Raw genomic sequence first — 21,180 nt, forward strand, 5'->3', positions numbered from 1 at the left:
CACCACTCTCTGCGTAAAAAAACTTACTCCTGACATCTCCTCTGTACCTACTTCCAAGCACCTTAAAACTGTGCCCTCTTGTGCTAGCCATTTCAGCCCTGTGAAAAAGCTTCTGATTATCCACATGATCAATGCCTCTCATCATCTTATACACCTCTATCAGGTCATCTCTCATCCTCTGTTGCTTCAAGGAAAAAAGGCCGAGTTCACTCAACCTTTTCTCATAAGGCATGCTCTCCAATCCAGGCAACATCCTTGTAAATCTCCTCTGCACCCTTTCCATGGTTTCCACATTCTTCTTGTAGTGAGGCATACCAGAACTGAGCACAATACTCAGTCTGACCAGTGTCCTATGTAGCTGCATTATTACCTCTTGCCTCAATTCGGCCTATACCCCGACTTTTCCAATCTGGCCTGGCGCTTAAATCAGTCAAACATCTGGTTGTTCCTCACTCCCAGGCCTCAAATCCTATACTCAGTGTCCTAATTGATGAAGGCCAGCATGCTAAATATCTTTTTCATCACCCGATCTACCAGTAATGTCTAGTCTTCATGGTACTTTGAAATATTTTGCAAACTGTGCTTAACTGCAATGGGCAAATGGTCTCCGTTAAATTCAGGGGTGTGTTTGATATACTGTAAACATGGTTATATATAGCCAAAGTCCCAAAAGGATGTGAAATTTTTTTGCATGGGAAATTATTTACTGATTCTATAACTATCAGGGGCACATACTGTATGTTGTTCAGTTCTATTTATATTATAGCAGTGATTCCCAACCTTTTCTATGCCCCACACCCCTAGGAAATGTTTGGTTAATGTTCGCACCCCCTACAAAAGTAATATCATATTTGAAGATGAGGAAGTCTAATTTCTAATTTTTGAACCACATACAATACTGCTGATGAACAAATTGAACTTTAAAAAATAAGTTTTTAACTCAGTGCATAAAATGCAAATATAAATCGAGCAATTAGATTCTAATTTATTCAGAAAAAATTGTGAACAGTAAAATCAATCCCAGTTGTGAACATAAAATTCAATGACTTCTTTGCTACTGCTTCCCATTCATGATTTTGTCAAAACGTGGAACTTTCTTGCTGACTGCGATCTGCAGGTCTGCTTGTGGATTCATGCAATTCCTAGATTTTGTCTTGATTGACAAAAGAGAACTGAATCCAGATTCACACAAGTATGTTGTTGCAAATGGAATGAGGACACGGAGTGCTTTTCCACCAAGTCTTGGGAACTTATCCAGTGCTGCACACCAAAACTCCTCCAAAGTCTTGCTTACAAATTGCATTTCAAGAACTCGATTTGTCTGCAAATCAATAAGATCTTCCTTCAGCTCTTCATCATCTGACATTTTCTCCAAATTGTAGGAATATTTCATGATCCATTCTTCTGAAATCTTCAGGTCTCTAGCAGCAAAATATCCATCAAACGATTCTGACAGCATTTCCAAATGAGCCACAATTTCTTCACGCACAGTAGGAGTTATGGATCCAGCATCATCAACCATCTCTTCTAGTGAAGGAAAATTTGAGAGACTGCCTCTTTCCATCCTTCGACGCCAAAGACGTAACTTTTCTTTGAATGCATTCAACATTTCACAAGCCTTCAATATGCTTATCCCTTTTCCTTGAAGAGAAACACTCAGGTCATTCATATGAGTGAAAATGTCAGCTAAGTAAGCCAGATTTTGGGCAAATTCCTGCGATTCCATTGCCCCAACCAGATCACATTCATGTTCCTCCAAAAAACTTTGATTTCTTCCTGCAGTTCAAAGAAGCGGGTTAAAGCGTGTCCCCGTGACAACCAACAGACTTCTGCGTGGAAAAGCAAAACTGAATGCTCACTTCCCAGATGATTTGAAGATGCAATGGCTCAAGGCACGCCCCCTGATCCAGTTGATGATCTTCACACAAGTATCAAGGACTTTCTTCAAATTTGGAGGCAATGTTTTTGATGACAAAGCATGCCGATGAAGAAAACAATGGGTAACTTGCAAGTCTGGAATCTCCTTTTTCATCAATGCAGAAAAGCCAGATTTATTTCCAAGCATTGCAGGTGCCCCGTCAGTGCACACAGAACCAATGACTTTGATATCTAAATCATGTTTGGCAAAGAAGTTTTTCACCAGCTGCATCACATCCTTTGCAGTTGTGTTTGTTTTCAGATCTTTACAAAACAGGAAATCTTCCTTTACAGCACCATCATTGACATACCTCACTAATGTGATGAGTTGACTACAACTGGAGACATCAGTTGACTCATCCAACTGAATAGAGATTTTAAGAGGACTAGCTTTGACATCTGAGATGACTTGGTCCAAAATATCTTCACTCAAATCACTGATTTGGTGGTGAATGACATTATTTGATAGGGGCACCTGTTCAAATTGTTTTCTTGCTTCTTTGCCCAGGATATTTGTTGCCATTTCCAGTGCACATGGCTTGATGAGATCTTCCGCAATTGTATGGGGCTTCTTGGATTTGGCCACTTTATATGCCACTTGGTATGAAGCAAGAAGTAGTGGTTTTTCAACAGAAATGAAACCTAATTTTGGAAAAGTTCCTTGTGAATCAAAACGAGCTCTTTTGATTTTCAATTACCCAACATCATGTCCTTCAACATCAACTCCACCATGCTTGTTCTTGAAGTGCTCTTGAAGCTTGGATGGCTTCAGATTTGAGTTGGAAAACACAACGCTACAAAGAATGAACTGGGATTTTTGCAAGCCATCATTTCCTGTTGTGCAAGTGAAACCAAAGCACACATAGTCATCATTCCATTTCCTTCTTTTTGACACGCTGAAGGGTTAATGACGGGTTAAGGGTAAAGAGAAAAATATGAGCTAATATGAGAAAAACTATCTGACTAAGTCAGGGATGACCACTTTACTCAACCAGACATGCCTATAGCAAAGTATCATGAGAAATACGCTTTTGAATATTATATTATGATATTATCTGCGGTTATGCCAAGATAAATCATCAAGTGGAAATGCTACGGGGACGCGACGTATAAGGCTACTCTCTACTGAATTTACACACCTATTTCCAATGATTACCAGAGATACGAACTCCCATCACACAATTCAAAGTCCTCTGTGCTAAACATGATACCTCCTCAACTAACACAATCCAAAATTATCAACGATTCAACAAAAAAACCTTTTAAGAGAAAAAAACCTTTGAAATTCAAAACTTCTTTAATGCATTGAGACAAATACGAATGAGTGACTTCAGCTGCTTTTTATCAAAATGCAACTTTTTAAAATTTTATAATTGAATAATTTACCTACTGTCTGCGGGTTTGGTTTTAATGCGAAGTCGTTACTCAATGGTTGATTCGGGCTGTATAAAGATTTTGACATTATGAGATGATTTTTAACTCTGAGATGTAACCTTCTAGCTAACACTGATGAGACTCCTCAACTCTGAGGTGCAACTTCCCAGGTAACACTAATGAGAATCCTTTACGCCGACTCAGGCAGCGGGAGACTGGAGTGTGCTTGGGACAAATGTTACTACCACTTCTCAAGGCACACTGGCAGCTGGCTGAGTGATGACTCGTGACTCGTCACTCAAGGACACATGCCACTCTTTGTCGCACCCCCTGAAATTCCATCTCGCACCCCAGGTTGGGAACCTCTGTATTATAGTCAAGAGAACAAGAAATTAGTATATTTATGGTTAGCTAAAAATGTCATTTTATATATATATTTGCAGTAAAATGTTTTGAATATTGATACTACACAATTTTTGTGATTAAGGACTATTGCCTTTAAGTGAAAGTAGTGCAGTTAACTAGTCCCCCAGCCTCATATAGCCATCAGTCTCTATTTGAAAAGCTTGCCCCATAGATCCCTTCTCAATCATTCTTCTCTCACCTTTAACCTATGCCTTCCAGTTTTACAGTCCCGGGAAAACACTGTTGTTGTCTACCGTCACGATTTTATACACTTCTATAACATCAGTTTCCTTCAGTCCCGGGAAAACAGACCCTCGCGTATCCAATCTCTCCTTATAATTCAAGCCTCCAGTCTCCGCAACATCCTTGTCAATCTTTTTGCACCTTCTTCAGCTTAATCATATTCTTCTGACAGTGATGCAAGCAGAACTCCACACAATACTCCAGATGCTGCCTAAACACTGTCTTATACAACTGGAATATGACATCGCAAATAATGTCCTCATTAAAAATACTCTCAATCACAATTTGTGCATTCAGAAACTGAAACATCCTTCAACAATGCAATGACTTGGACAAAAGCTGATGAACATTTGGGAAAGCATGGGTTAAAAATAAAGGGGAACAGGTAGATCAAAGCTGATTTGTGTAGGTGGGTTCATTTGTGATGAGGACACTGCAGTTTTTGCACACAAGGCACTGCTGGTATACCCCATAATGGCTGTGCCACCGTAGCTGTTTGGTAGTGAACCCCTGGCTTCTAATCATTTAAATTGAAGCTAGCCTCAGGAACACACAGGCACCCTCAGTCCAGAAGCTGTGGACAGATAGGCAGATAAGGACAGATAAGCTGTGGGTTTGTCCAACTGTTGATAGAGGTTAAGTGCGCATTACATTTTTATAAACAATCAATTGATAAGAAAAAATATTCTGTCAGTCCTGCCTCTGGTTTCTCACTGGAATCTTACTGGAATTTCTCAGATCAGATCAGCATTGAATCTATTAACTAAATTGATTTCAGCTTTGGACACCAATGGGAAGACAGGCATCCTTATTAGTGTAACCCTCCCACCAGGGATCGTATACAGACTTGGCTCATTGGTTAACAGCCACGTGACCCAGTGGCCAGAAGGCCACCTTTCATAAACAATATATGTCTAGGGTTGACATGACTTGGAGTTCAACCAAACAGGAAAATTGTGATGTTCCAATAAAAGAAACCTCGATTTGAGTGAATACTGTGTAAATACTGCCCTTACATAATTATCGGATGGCAAGAAATAACAGACCGTACACTACATAAAATTATAAAGTATATTTACTGATGTCATTATCAAACCGTTGAGAAAGAAAGGAAAAAAGGGCTGGTTACAATTAAACCAGTCCAAATGTACACAATGTTGGAGCTCATGTTGTCCAAAAGCTGGGTATGACCGTTACTCACGGCGCTGAATTCTCATCACCAATCACTAGTAGAACTTCCCATCTTGGAGTCCTTCATCTCACAAGGAACTCCCTTGCAATCACATCTTCCTGTTGGATCGAATCCTGTGGGTATCTCTCCCAGTCTGCTCTTTACCGCAGCTCCCACCAAAAAGACTACGAACCAGACTACTATCCTTCAGAAAACTTCCTCACAGCTCTTTAGAACCTTCTCATGCATCCCACAATCCTGACTGGCTGACTCACATTCCTAAATTGGACAACATGTGACCTTATCTTGGCTAAAGCCAAAACATACTTTCCAGCATGGTTCACTGCTTTTACAGAAAAATGCTAATTTAAACTACGTTACAGCATAACAGTAGAAATCTTAATCAGGGAATAACCCTCTTCCCCCCCCCCCACCAAAAATAATCATGTCTTCATGACTTTGAAACTTAAAGCATTATTAATAACACAGTATTCAAATGAATTTTGTGATTTCAGAACCCCCAATCCATTGCTTTAGAAGCAGCACTGTTTCCCTGGTGCATCATAAGCCAACCTTTCTGGGGTCTTTCCTGACTTTCTGAGACCTTTTTATCTCATCTTCAGATTCTTCAGCCTCAGGCACTCCTTGTGACTATTCCTGTCTACTTGGGGATGCCTCCCCCGTCATCACTCGTGCCTTACGGCAGCTCAGGTCCCTCCGTCACCTGACTGAGCTCAGCCTCATCCCCAATTCCCCTCATTGTCTATCATCACGTCTGCCTGCCTGTTGGCAGTCCTCCTCGCTACATCCAAGTCACAGCTGGGAGATTCATCGATCCTAAGGGAGTTTGCATAAGGTGACGTATACCACACCCCCTTTTCCTCCTCCGAGTCCGCACAGCAGTCAGTGATTTCAGGTCCTTCTGCTGACTGCCTTTCTGTTATCCCGTTGTGCAGAGTTCTCCTACGAGGTGTAGGTTACATGTCAGGCTCCAGGTCAATGCATTCCTCCTGCCCTAAGGGGTAGAACGTTAGTCTGATGGAGAATATCAACAGGGCCATTCCTAACTTCTGGCTTCACCCAAAAATATAGCACATTTGTCATCTGGCTCTCCACTATGCAAGGTATAAACACCCAGCGGTCAGCCAACTTATGCTTCCCTGGTAGCCCCAAATTTCTTATTAAAACTGTCTCCAGGCATTAGTTGGGAGAACTTAATCTTTTGATCATATCTTCTTGTTTCCTTAATTTCACTTAGTAGCAGAGACCGCTGCTAGCTCATAAGCCTTTTGTAGTTCTTTCCTCAAGTCAGACACATACTTAATATACGTCTTCTGTAGCAAATCTTCACTGCTGGCTCCAAAACAGAGATCTACAGGCAAATCTACAGGCAATCTCGCTTCGTGTCCAAACCTCAAATAGTATGGCAAGTAGCAGTGTACCAAATGCCCAATTTGCCAACTCCACTTGTTCTTTTTGTTGGCATCCAGGGTTCTAAGCATGTCCAACAATGTCTGGTTGAACCTTTCAGGCCAGCGATCACCGAGGGTGATAGGGCGTCGTCCATGACTTCTCGACTCCAAGCACGCTCAGTAACTCATGTCTGAGATTTGGCATGCAAACAAATACACTCAAACACTTCTATAGCTGTACTGTGGACAGCATTCTGACGGGCTGCATCACCGTCTGGTGTGGCGAGGTGGGGGTGGGGGGGGAGGGGCTACTGCACAGAACTGAAAGAAGCTGCAGAAGGTTGTAAATCTAGTCAGCTCCATCTTGGGTACTAGCCTACAAAGTACCCAGCTCACCTTCAGGAAGCGGTCTCAGAAAGACAGCATCTATTATTAAAGATCTCCAGCACCCAGGATATGCCCTTTTCTCACTGTTATCATCAGGTAAGAGGTACAGAAGCCTGAAGGCACACACTCAGCGATTCAGGAACAGCTTCTTCCCCTCTGCCCTCCGATTCCTAAATGGACATTGAATCTTTGGACACTACCTCATTTTTTTAAAAAAAGTATACAGTATTTCTGTCTTTGCATGTTTTAAAAAAAAATCTATTCAATATACATAATTGATTTACTTGTTTATTTATTTATTTTTTCTCTGCTAGATTACCGGTATGTATTGCATTGAACTGCTGCTGCTAAGTTAACAAATTTCACGTCACATAGCGGTGATAATAAACCTGATTCTGAAAAGCCCTTTCCTGATCACTGTGTATTGTTCTTGGAAGACCATAATGAACAAAGTACTTCTCCCATAACATTTTGGCAACTGTGGATGCTCCCTGATCCTTTGTGGGGAAGGTTTAAGCATATCTGGTGTATTGATCAGTGATGACGAAGACATTTGCAGTGTTACTGGAATCAAGCTCCATGGAGATTAAATCCATACACACTAAATCAAGTGATCTTGTACTCTGAGATAATGGAGCAATTCTCCTAGGCAGCATCTTCCTCCAAATCCATTGGATGCACGACTTACAGTACTCTTTAACTTCAGGCTTCCTTCAGGGCCAATAGAACTGATCTGAGGGTCTTGTAAAGCCACAAATGAGCTGAATCATCATGACGTGACTTATACATAATCCTCCGATACTTCTCAGGCAAAGCAAATTGGGACCACTGAAGCCTCTCTGGAGGAGACGTGACCCTGTATAAAACTTGGTTCCTCAACTCTAGTTTGTCTCACTCCCTCATCAGTCGGGGGATGATAGGGTGTTTCATCTTTTCAACTTTAGCCACGTCCTCTTTTCCAACAGAAGACCAAACGGTACCTATACAAGGATTGTCTCGCTGGGCTGATGCCAGTTCTGCAGAACTCAAGCTCCTGAGCAACTGTTTTGTGTCCAGTGCCATCAAGGTGAAATAAGCTTGTGGAATCGCGCAACTAGAAGCTCCCAAATGATCCGCAGCTCTATCATGCCATAGCCTTGCCTCTGATTTCCCCACTGTGGAAAACTGGCACTTTGCTTTAACACCAGAGACAGGATTGTTGTCAGTCCTCACCTCAAACTTGGCACCATAGAGATAGTCACTTAACTTATCCACCACAAACACAAGGAAATCTGCAGATGCTGGAAATTCAAGCAACACACACAAAATGCTGTGGAACACAGCAGGCCAGGCAGCATCCATAGGAAGAAGTACAGTTGACATTTCGGGCTGAGACCCCTCGTCAGGGCTAACTGAAAGAAAAGATAGTAAGAGATTTGAAAGGGGAAGGAGGAAATCTGAAATGATCGGAGAAGACAGGAGGGGAGGGATGAAGCTAAGAGTGGAAAGTTGATTGGCAAAAGGGATACACAACTGGAGAAGGGAGAGGATCATGGATGGGAGACCTAAGGAGAAAGAAAGGGGAGGGGAGCACCAGAGGGAGATGGAGAGCAGGCAAGGAGTGATTGTGAGAGGGGCAGAGAGAGAAAAAGAGAAAAAGGGGAATAATAAATAAATAAATAAGGGATGGGGTAAGAAGGGGAGGAGGGGCATTAACAGAAGTTAGAGAAATCAATGTTCATGCCATCAGGTTGGAGGCTACCCAGCTGGTATACAAGGTGTTGTTCCTCCAACCTGAGTGTGGTTTCATCTTGATAGTAGAGGAGCCCATGGATAGACACATCAGAATGGGAATGGGACATAGAATTAAAATTTGTGGCCACTAGGAGATCCTGCTTTCTCTGGTGGACAGAGTGTAGGTGTTCAGCGAAACGGTCTCCCAGTCTGCGTCAGGTCTCACCAATATATAGAAGGCCACACCGGGAGCACCGGATGCAGTATACCACACCAGCCAATTGACAGGTGAAGTGTCGCCTCACCTGGAAGGACTGTCTGGGGCCCTGAAAGGTGGTGAGGGAGGAAGTGCAAGGGCAGGTGTAGCACTTGTTCCGTTTAGAAGGATAAGTGCCAGGAGGGACATCAGTAAGAAGGGATGGGGGTACTACAAACAGGCAAGAGAGTCGCATAGGGAACGATCCCTGCAGAAAGTAGAGGGGGGGGGGGAGGAGGGAAAGATGTACTTGGTAGTGGGATCCCGTTGGAGGTGGCGGAGGTTACAGAGAATTATATGTTGTACCCAGAGGCTGGTGGGGTGGTAGGTGAAGGTAAGGGGAACCCTATCCCGAGTGGGGTGGCGGGAAGATGGGGTGAGAGCCAATGAGTGTAAAATGAGAGAGATGCATTTGAGAACAGAGTTGATGGTGGAGGAAGGAAAGCAAATTCCACAAATTCACCACCCTTTGGTTAAAGATATTTCTCAGCATCTGTTTTGAAAGGGTGCCCCTCTATCCTGAGGATGTTCCCTCTTGACCTAGACTCTCACACCATGGGAAACATCCTTTCCACATCTACTTTGTCTAGGCCTTTCAACATTTGAAAGACTTCAATGAGATCCCACCCCCCCCATTCTTCTGAATTCCAGTGAGTACAGACCCAGAGCCATCAAATGTTCCTCATACGATAACCCTTTCATTCCAAGAATCATCCTTTTGAGCCTCCTCTGGACTCACTCCAATGACAGCACATCTTTTCTAAGATGACGGGCCCAAAACTGATCACAATGCTCAAAGTAAGGCCTCACCAGTGCCTTATAAAGCCTCAGCATCACATCCTTACTCATATTTTAAACCTCTTGAAATGAATGCTAACATGGCATTTGCCTTTCTCACCACCTACTCAAGTTAACCTTCAAGGTTCTGAACAAGAACTTCCAAGTCCCTCTGCATCTCCAATTCCTGGGTTTTCTCCCGATTTACAAAATACAAAATTTTACAAAATTTAAAATTAAAATTTAAAAAATACAAAATTTTCTCCCCAGTTATTTCTTCCATCAAAGTGCATGACCGTGCATTTTCCAACATTGTATTTCATTTGCCATTTTCTTGCCCATTCTCCTTGTCTGTCTAATACCTCTTCATCTTACCTGCTTCCTCAACACTATCTGCCCCTCCATCAATTTTCATTTCATCTACAAACTTGGCAACAAAGCCATCTATTCCATCATCTAAATATTTAATATACAGCATAAGAAGTGGTTCCAACACCAACCCCTGCAGAACACCACTAGTCACTGGCAGTCAACCAGAAAAGTATCCCTTTATTCCCACTCACTGCCTCCTACCAATCAGTCAATGCTCTAACCATGTTAGTAACTTTCCTGTAATACCATGGGCTCTTAACTTGGTAAGCCGCCTTATGTGTGACACCTTGTCAAAGGCCTTGTGAAAGGCTAGATATACAACATCCGCTGCATCCCTTTTATCCGTCTTGCTTGTAATCTCCTCAAAGAATTCCAATCGGATCATCAGGCAGGATTTTTCCTGAAGGAAACCATACTGACTTTGTACTATCTTGTTCTGTGTCACCAAGTACTCCATCATCTCATCCTTAACAATTGATTCTAACATCATCCTAACCAATGAGTTCAGGCTAACTGGTCTATAATTTCCTTTCTTCTTCCTTCCTCCTTTCTTAAGGAGTGGAGTGACATTTGCAATTTTTCAGTCCTCTGGCACCATGCCAGAGTCCAGTGATTTTTGAAAGATCATTTCTAATGCTGCCACAATCTCTAACGCTACCTCTTTCAGAACCCTAGGGTATAGTTCCTCTGCAGTGTCCATGATAAAGTACCTTAATCACTTTTCCTGACACTAGTTTGAGCACAGGCTTAAACACACAAACCACTTAATCAGTCCTTAAAAACAGCATTCACACAGCATTCAGCAAAACCCAGACAGACACCCCACAAATGTAACCCTCTCAAGCTGCCATTTTCAAGTTTGCTTATGACCACCACTGTTGTTCACAATTAATTGATGGAAGAAAATATTCTGTCAGTCCTGCCTCTGGTTTCCCACTGGAGTCTTGCTGGAATTTCTCAGGTCAGGTCAGCATTGAATCCATTAACTGAACTGATTTCCGCTTTGGACACTAATGGGAAGGCAGGTGTCTTTATCAGCCTTCTTAATTTTGATTAGAATGCTTTTAATTCCATTTTAATTGATCCAAATTCTCTGAAAGCTGTGTGGTGGGGGGAAGGGGTAGAGTGTGAAGACTCTACCTTAAAGCATGCAGGAGTGTTTGGCCTGATTCACAGGTATGCAGGGGCAATTAAATCAGCCTTCTGCTACTGAAGTATGTAAGACAGCAAGTATGGGAGGGTACAAGGCTGGGCTTGCACAAGCCAGCTAGTTAGATTCCTGCGTGAAAGGGATGTGAATACAAGACTGGATGACAGAAAGATAGTAAATTATGCATTTCAAACTGGTGTGATATATAGGGTGATGTCCTCATGGTGATCTCTGCAAGCACATTGCCCGATTTGTTTCCCCTTTATGCTATTTTCTTACACGTGTCCCTAATTCTCCAAATTACCCTCTTATATTGCTGATGAATTATAGTGCTCAGTGAATGACTGACTACTGTGTGTTGGGATGTGGTAGTAAATCAGAGGAGCACGTGGGGAGAACCCCTGCAGAGATTGCACAGGCAGCACCCACGGTTAGGATCAAACCTGTATCACTGGGGCCAAGGGGAACTAAACTAACTACTGTGCCTCTGTATCCTTTATGTAAGCTTCCACTGTGATCCAAAATTCCCACTCTTCCAGACTCGATGTCCTCCCAATTCCATGTGTATTATCAGGGAAAACCTTCCATTAAGCCATGACGACTTTAATATAGTTGAGTAATTATTGGAGGAGTTGATTTTAAGGGCTCCAATAATGGGGCTGCTGAGTTTTGGGACTATATTTCATAGCACAAGCATATAAACCTGCAGACAATGATTACTCTTCACTGTTCCGTACCTCTTTAACCAACAGACTTTGTGCCAGTTTCTCAGCATCCGAAGGCAGCGTGGAGTAAACAGTCCTCCGCTGGCGTGGAATTGTAGAGATCTAGAGAGGAAAACAAAATTGGCATTTAGAAACTTCTGAGAACTATTCTGACAGTGAAGATATATACATCAGGTTGCTCTTGAATGACTACAGCTTAGCCCTCAGAACCAGTCAATAAATTCCAAGACATCGGCCTCAAAACCTCCTTGTGTAATTGCATGCTCAATTTCCTAACTTGCAGACCCCAGTCAGTTGGGATTGGCAACAACATCCTGACTGTATGCATCATGGTCTAGTATGGAACCAGCAAAGTTCAATAATGGAAAAGCCTGCAAAAAGTGGGGGAGACAGTGTGTGTTGCTTGGATTTCCAGCATCTGCAGATTTTCTCTTGCTTGTGATTGGATATAGCCCAGTGCATCAGAGGAAAACCCTCCCCCACCATTGAGCACATCTACAGGGAGCACAGCCACAAGAAAGCATCATCGATTATCAAGGAACCCCACCATCCAGGACACGGTCTCTTCCCACAGCTGCCATTAGGAAGTAGGTACAGGAACCTTAGGTCCCACACCAGCAGGTTCAACAACAATTATTATCCTTCAAATATCAGGCTCCTGAACCAAATGGATAACTTCACTCACCTCAATAGTGAACTGATTCCATAACCTGTGGACTCACTTTCAAGGACTCTACAATTCAAGTTCTCAGTATTATTTATTTATCTTTTTCAGCTCAAGAGGATAAAGCCTGAAATGTGGGCATAGCCAAGCATACTCATTCCTCAATTGCTAGGAACTTTCGAACTATTCTAGTGGTGGTTAGTATTGTGGCTTTCTTAAGATTTACATAAATATTGCTGTTTAGGCCTAATTTATAATTGTGTAGTGACTTCGGGGTGATACCTGTTGTCAATTACTATTGTCAGGACAATGTATATCCTGTTCATGTTCCATTGTCTTTTGATTTTCTCTTTTAATTCATCATATTCTGGTGTTTTGCACTTAGTAATTTCTGTAAGTCGTGTGTTTGGCATAGCTATATCTATTATGTAAATTGTTCTTGCTTGCTTATCCTGTAATTTTACATCCAGAGTTATTGTCCTATCCATAATAAAGCATTGGTCATAATATAAATTTGTAGGGCTCTGACTCTAAAACGGGATAAGGCTTGTATTTATAGTAAGGTATGGTGACTTTTGAGTTTATATTTTAAATCAAGACTTTGGTGAATGATTTTTGCCATTTGATTGTGCCTATGTAAGTAATCAGATTGAGTTAAATTGCTGCAGGATCCCATAATGCAATGGATTGTTTCTGGTTTCTCTTGGCATCTTCTGTGTTTATCATCTTGAATTTGGTGGTCTTTTATTGTGTATTTTTGATAATTCTTTGTGTTAATCATCTGGTCCTGCATTGTCACAAGGAACCCCTCTGTTTCTGGGAAGAGATTTGAAGTAAATTCTTGTGAAAGTTTTCCCTTTATCACACTGTAACCTATTTTCTTTGTATGTTGATGTCCTACAGACTTAAATATTTCATATTTGGTTGCATTATTATTATTGCTATTTGTTTTTGTATTGGCACAGTTCATCTTCCTTTGCACGTTGGTTGTTTATCAATTCTTGTTTGTATGTAGTTATTCATTAATTCTATTGCTTTTCATTGTTGTACTGTGAATGCCTGCAAGAAAGCAAATCTATGGGTAGCATATGGTGGTATAAAAGCACTTTGATAATAAATTTATTTTAAACTTTAAGAGCAGTGCATGCTGTCTTCCTACATGGTAGACCCATGCATCAGCTGCATATCTAAACCACCCTAAAACATTAGGATGATTATCAGACTGTAACCTGGAATAGGTGCTTCATGGTTGGCACAGAATCCATGGATTGAAAGACTTGACTCAATGACTTTAGATCCCCACAAGGCTCAGGATCTTTCAACTCTTCAGGAAATGATTTAGTGTATCGTATCTGTGTGGGATCACTTACATTGAGCTCCCTTCTTGGTCCATTCATCCCTTAAATTGATTTTCCATTGAAACAATATTCACCCTTTTCAACAATTCAGTCCTTCCACTTTCCCTTTCTCTGCAGCCACCTCAAAAGCTGTCACACCAACTTCTTGCTTGCTTCTGTTTTGCATCTAACCTTTCAGCTACATTTAGCCCACCCTCCCCTCTAATTCTCAACCCATTATAAGTTTGAGAAGCACACACAAAATGCTGGTGGAACGCTGCAGGCCAGGCAGCATCTATAGGGAGAAGCACTGTCGACGTTTCGGGCCGAGACCCTTTGTCAGGACTAACTGAAAGGAAAGGTAGTAAGAGATTTGAAAGTAGGAGGGGGAGGGGAAAATGCGAAATGATAGAAGACCGGAGGGTGTGGGGTGGAGCTGAGAGCTGAAAAGGTGATTGGTAAAAGGGATACAGAGCTGGAGAAGGGAAAAGATCATGGGACAGGAGGCCTAGGGAGGCCTGCAACCTGAGTGTGGCTTCATCTTGACAGAGGAGGCCATGGATAGACATATCAGAATGGGAATGGGACGTGGAATTGAAATGTGTGGCTACTGGGAGATCCTGATTTCTCTGGCGGACAGAGCTTAGGTGTCCTCAGGTTGGAGGAACAACACCTTATATACCGGCTGGGTAGCCTCCAACCTGATGGCATGAACATTGACTTCTCTAACTTCCGTTAATGCCCCTCCTCCCCCCTCCCATCCCTGATATATTTAGTTTTTTTCCCTCTTTTTTTCTTTTTCTCTCTTCCCATCACTCTGCCTGTTTTCCATCTCCCTCTGGTGCTCCCCCCCCTTTCTTTCTCCCTAGGCCTCCCGTCACATGATTTTTTCCCTTCTCCAGCTTTGTATCACTTTTGCAAATCACCTTTTCAGCTCTCAGCTCTACCCCACACCCTCCGGTCTTCTCCTATCATTTTGCGTTTTCCCCTCTCCCTCCTACTTTCAAATCTCTTACTACCTTTCCTTTCAGTTAGTCCTGACGAAGGGTCTCGGCCCGAAACGTCGACAGTGCTTCTCCCTATAGATGCTGCCTGGCCTGCAGCGTTCCACCAGCATTTTGTGCATGTTGCTTGGATTTCAAGCATCTGCAGATTTCCTCGTGTAAGTTTGAGGAAGTTTGGATTATACAAGCGTATTGCTCTGGAAGCAGTTTCTTATTTCAACTGTTACCTGAAAGGCCTGCAAGGGTGCAGACGTAATTCAGAAAAAAAAACATACCTGCAAGTCCTGCCTCTAGCCCTCAGTAATAATTTGTCTAAAACATCTGTCTTGTTCAAGTCCTTTCTCCTCTCTCTCCCTAAAATTTAATTAGCAGCAACTCATACAAAATGCTAAAGGAACTCAGCAGTTCAGGCAGCATCTAGGGAAAGGAACAAACAGCCAACGTTTTGGGCTAAGACCCTTCATTAGGGAGCATTTTTTGGTTGGGGGGAGTTACTCAGGATTTGCAGAGCCTCTTGTGTTGAAAATTTTACCAATAAGTTGGGTTGAGGTGAACAAGACCACATATAAATAACTGTGATAGGTAAAAGTTCAGGAGACAAGCAATGGTTGGCTTCAACACCAAATGATCCATTTCCACGTGGAATACATGGTGACATCTCCCTCCTCCTGTTTCAATAGGTTTAAGGTGGATCAGTTTTTCAAGGAAGGGCCATGTGTGTCAGATTTTACCATCACAGCTGTACCTTATGGCCATTTCCCATGATCAAGAAATCAGCCATATATCGGCAGGCTTGAGCCCAGTATGGGGTCAATAGGGTCTATTAAGCCTCTATCACATTTGTGGGAGATGCCTTCAGGTTCTTGGCGTTCAGGAGTGTATCATTTTCTGCCAGTCAGACAATCATGAATGGATCTCAGTGGACACCACAGACTTCAATATGTGATAATACAGGACAATGGATGGTTGAATTCAAATTCCCCGAAACCACTTTAATGGCCAAGCTTGACTGAGCATTGACTACATGCTTATGGCGACTCTCTGGTCTTGTTAAGTAATGGTACACAACTGATGAGTAGCCTGTTGCTCATTCTGCTCTGATAGCTGTGTAATATTCACTGGTATGCAGGTCTGTGTTTATTAACGATATGTCATTGTTATATACCGTATGTGAGGCTATTTATGTGCCAGGCTGCCCAGGGAGACATTATACAGGCCTGACACAGGACTAAACACTGTGGGAAAACTGCAAATGGATGGTTAAATTACTTACGCATTCAACTGTGGAGAAGATAATGTGCTAGTCATTGAGCTGAATGCTGTGATATATTGTTAGAATGTAATGTTTTTGTGCAAGCTCCTCTAAAGCCCAACCTTGATGTGGGAGGAGGGTGTCAGTACCACACAAGGAAACATTCGAGCCTGCACTTTATTCTGCTTGCTCAGATACCCACTGATTTCCATGAACGGTCAGTCACTCTTTGACCTTGTTCCAACTGGCATGATAATCCACTCAGTTAGCCACTCGGATGTGTCTCAGATGTCTGAGCAACTCTGGTTTTAGGAATGTTTACAATGTGACCCACAAAATAATTTCAATGCTGAGGTGCTGAACATCATTCTGTGCTAAATGACCTGTCTTGCTCCTAAACCGTCGATGAACTTTCACATTTCTGAGTGCTCTAACAAGATTATGCTTCATGTCCAATATCTGCAAGATCAATTAGATGTTTGACACAATACACAAACTTATCGATATGCTACGTACCGAGACTTCATCTGTCGGGAACTGCAGAAGGTCTCGCAGGTTATCACTTTGTATCTGTGTCTTCCTTTGCTCTATTACATTCTCATAATCCAATGGCTCGATAATCTTTGCTTTTTCCTGTGAAGAGGTAAACATTTCAGGTTTAATAAAAGCAACTAAACCAACACTTTACACAAGAGTTTTGTTCTACTCCTGTTATAAAAGCATATCTAAACATCTTTCTACAGGAATAAGGAAGGGTTAATAGACTCAATGGAGGAAGAAAGCTGAAAAATATCTTCAACAATTCATTGAGGAGACAAGTAATGAAGACCCTTATAAGACCATAAGACAAAGGAGCAGAATTAGGCTATTCAGCAGGCAAAGGTATAGCCTGAGTTATAACAGCCTGAAACATTGTCGATCCCTTTGTCTCTACAGATGTTGCTCAACCCACTGAGTTCCTCCAGCAATTTCAGTTCTGTTCAGCATTCTTGTGAATTGTTTATAGACCTACTCGAACTTAACCATATCCTTTCTATTTCTGATAAATAGTTGTATTCGCCATTGGTGTTGTTGTTGCTCACCTTTAATTATAGATGTTTGTTTAGAGGCTGTGACATTGCAAATGACCAGATACTCAGATAAAGTGTGGACATTACATAGTCTGTCTTTTGTAATCTGGATGATCACTTTAGTTGGGCAGTCTTTCATGGATTCTGGCATAGTTATTATTCTATAGATTTGTTGAGTATGTCCACAAGAAAATGAATCCCAGGGTTGTATGTGATGACATATACATGGTTTGATAATAAATTTACTTTGAACTTTGACAGCTTCCTGGTAGTTTGAAAGCAAAGGAGTTTGATTAAAACCATTATTAATAACACTTTTTTTTAAGTAGGTTGTGGCAAACTATCAGTACAAGCAATGAAGAAGCGAGCAAAGGCAAAGTGAATTAGCGGGATGTGCCGTGCTGGTGCGCTGCAAAATCGACGCACTTGGAGTAGGAGCCATGCTGGTTGGAGTGAGCGATTTGGAGGGGAGAAGACAGGACAGAGGAGTTCCGATGCCCATCCAACCAATCCGGGTACAAGGCTGGATTGCTCTAAGCGCCAAGCCAAATTGGAGGGGTCCAGAACAGCTTCTTCAGCAGTGAAATCCAGGTCTGAAGCAAATTGATGGGCAGCATGTTCAAGGCCCAGAGCGATTCGCCGCGGCATCCTAGGTCCTAATGTGAGGAACAATCTGCCGTTTCGAAAATCTAAATGCCAGCCCAGATAGACTGGACAGGCAGGGTGTGCAGAGTCAGGCGAGGTTGGATCGATCTGGACATCGAAACAATTTGGAGATGTCAAGAACGGGTCCTTCAGTGGTGAAATCTAGGCCCTGAGTGATTCACTGGTGGCAGGGCTTGGGTCCTACCACAAGGTTTGAACAATTTAAACGCTGGTCCAGATAGCCTGGGGGCTTCTATTTCTACAATGCTAAGACTGTTAGACTGTCCCCGGCTGCTGTGCTTCATGTCTGTGACTATGCGGTGAGGTGCTCCGCTAATAGGATGAAGTGAATAATGAGGCTTTGGGCCTACTCGGGCTACTCTGGGGATTTGGATCTAAGGGCTGAATTTGGTTCAGAATGCTGTTGTTGTTGCTTGCTTCTATTGTTTAAATGATTTGTTTTGCGTCTTTTTTCTCTTTCTCTGTGGAGGTTTGCCTTATTTTTTTTAAATTGGGTTCTTTTGCTTTATGACTGCCTGTAAGGAAACACATCTCAAGGTGGCATAAGTTATACATTCTTTGATAATAAATGCACTTTGGAACTTTGAACATTGTCAAAGAATTATACAATATAAAACAGAGTCTTTAGCCCAACTCATCCACATTGCCGCTCCCTGTACCCATTGATGCTTGACTAATCAAGAACCTATTGATGTAGGTTCATGATTAGAGGCTGCTTAATAGGTTAAGGACCAATGGTATTACAGGAAAGATACTAGCATGGGAAAAGCATTGGCTTTTTGGCAGAAGGCAAAGAGCGAGAATAAGGGGAGCCTTACTGCTTAGATGCCAGGGACTAGTGGTGTACCACAGGGGTCTGTGTTGGGACTGATTCTTTTTACATCTACTTGGATGATGGAATTTATGGTTTTGTGGCCAAGTTTGTGGGCGATATGAAGGTAGGTGGAGGGCAGGTAGTTTTGAGGCAGTGGAGAAGCTACAGAAAAACTTAGATTAGGAGAACCGGCAAAAAAGTGCCAGATGGAATAAAGTGATGGGAAGTGTATGGTCATACACTTTGTTTGAAGAAATAAAAAGTAGACTATTTTCTAAATGGGGAGAAAATTCAAAAATCCAAGGTGCAAAGAGGTTTGGGAGTTCTTGTGCAGGATTCCCTAAAGGTTAACTTGCAGGTTGAGTCGGTAGTGAGGAAGGCAAATACAATGTCAGCATTCATTTCAAGAGAACTAGAATACAAGAGCAAGGATGTAATGTTGAAGCCTTATAAAGCACTGGTGTGGCCGCACTTGGAGTTTTGAGAGCAGCTTTGGTCAAGGCGAGCATAGAAAAAAAAACATTTAGCTCATCTGGAAACGAAGCCCTATTGTCACCTATATCACTTGATTTTACCTTATATGTGGTGATAGCATTCAACCCTGCCACAAATGTCGAGCATCCTTCATTTAGTTAAGTTTAGTCTGGAATTGCCACTTCACCTGCGAGATAGGTTTCTGTAGATTGTACCTGGATCCCTTGTAACTTCCTTGGTTGCAAGAGTTGAACGCCTCTGACCTAGCCTTCAGCAGATTGTGGATCTCATGGTTCATCCAGGACTTCTGGTTGGGGAAGACTGAATGATTTTGTGGGGTCACACCCATCTCTAACTGCTTTTATTGTCTGTGACAACCATGGTGTACTCATACAGATTCACAGAAGAGTCCTTGAACACAGCCTAGTTCAAAGCAATCTGTTAGTTAATCCTCTGCCTCCCATGACCACTTCTTTGTTGTCCTAATCTCTGGAGCCTTGTTCTTTAGCCTCTACCTGCATGAGGGTAGGAGGACTGACAATTGACCAAATTTCCCAAAGCGCGGTCTGGGAATGGAATGGTAGACATACCTCATCTTACTCAAATAGTGGTCTAATACGTTGGGACCTCTGGTGCTACAGGTTATAACCTGATGGATATTTGGCAGGGATTTCTTCCAACAAGCCTGACTGAAATAAAATCCCTGACTATTCCCCATACCTGCTACTCACTGTGCATGTCCTTGTGGTTTAACTTCCCAAAATACATCACTTGGTAAATTGGAGAAATGGTTTACTATTGTCACATGTCCTGAAGTAGAGTGAAAAATTGCCTTGTGTACCATCCCATGGTAGTGTAATGGGTGGCATAGGAACGTACGGGTGGGATGGTAGTGTAATGGATGGCACAGGAGCCTGTGGTGCAGAATGGCAGTGTAATGGATGGCACAGGAATGTATGGGCAGGATGATAGTGTAATGGCTGGCACAGGAGTGTACGGGTGGATTGGTAGTGTAATGGCTGGCACAGGAGCGTACAGGCAGGATGGTAGTGTAATCGATGGCACAGGAACGTACGGGCGGGATGGTAGTGTAGCAGTTAGTACAATATTTTATAATGCCACTGATCAGTGATTGGGATTCAGTTCCTGTAACTTGTTGTAAGGAGTTTGTACAGTTTCTCAGTTTCCTCTGGGTTTTCTGGTTGCCTCTCACATTCCAAAGATGTAAGGGTTAGGGTAAAGGCTAGCAAGCTGTGGGTATGCTATGTTAGCAGCTAATGAATGAAGGAACTTATGGGCTGCTCTCACGACATGCTTGGCCATTGATGCAAACAATGCATTTTACTATCTGTTTTGAAATTTGGATCTACATGCTACAAATAAAGCTAACCTCTATCCTTACAGATCAACTCACTACAACAGAGAAATGGAGTAGTACCAGATAAAACAATAATAGATTACAGTGTTACGTGTTTGTACAATGTCCTGTGTATGTTACTCAAAATGGCTTCTTTGGTTTGTTAAGAGTAGGAATGCTTCTTTGTCTGATAAGTGTTTCTCTCGCAGTTGTTTAGCTTTAGACTTGCTGATATGGGGATTGTATTCAGTTGTTAACCAATGGGGAATGTTATTTTGTCTTGTGAGGCTGGGAGCTTGGGGGGGGTTTTCGCGGGTTTTCGGGAGAGTCGGGAGGGAGACGCCAAGGAAGGTGGACGTGCGCTGCACTGCTTGGTTGACCACCGGGGGTGGTCCCAGGTGCGAAGACGTGGAGGTCGAAGGCAAGCGATGAAGGGTCGAATGGTTCGATGGTTGAGCTCCAACGATGTGCACTATACTGACTGAACTTTGATAAGTTGGCGCCTTTTGCTTTTTCTTTTCTTTCATATGTATTGTATTGCCTAGTACTCTTAGTTTTAGTAAACTCTTTAAAGTGTATTTCATAACCGTATCTGGTGCGAATTTGATACTGTGTGCGGGCGCGAGGCATAAACTTGATT

General features: G+C 42.4%; 1 protein-coding gene across 1 annotated transcript in view; it reads right to left on the reverse strand.

The window, feature by feature from the left end:
* The window catches only part of LOC140734545 (dedicator of cytokinesis protein 11-like), a 290,183-nt gene that overhangs the window by 236,371 nt on the left and 32,632 nt on the right, over positions 1-21,180 (reverse strand). The window contains exons 2-3 of the mRNA XM_073058668.1: positions 16,676-16,792; positions 11,915-12,004 (exon numbers count right to left, since the gene is read on the reverse strand). Coding sequence (XP_072914769.1) covers positions 11,915-12,004; positions 16,676-16,792 — 207 coding nt within the window. The remainder of the gene's footprint in view (positions 1-11,914; positions 12,005-16,675; positions 16,793-21,180) is intronic.

This window comes from Hemitrygon akajei, chromosome 10, assembly GCF_048418815.1.
Source record: "Hemitrygon akajei chromosome 10, sHemAka1.3, whole genome shotgun sequence".
Classification (NCBI taxonomy): Eukaryota; Metazoa; Chordata; class Chondrichthyes; order Myliobatiformes; family Dasyatidae; genus Hemitrygon; species Hemitrygon akajei.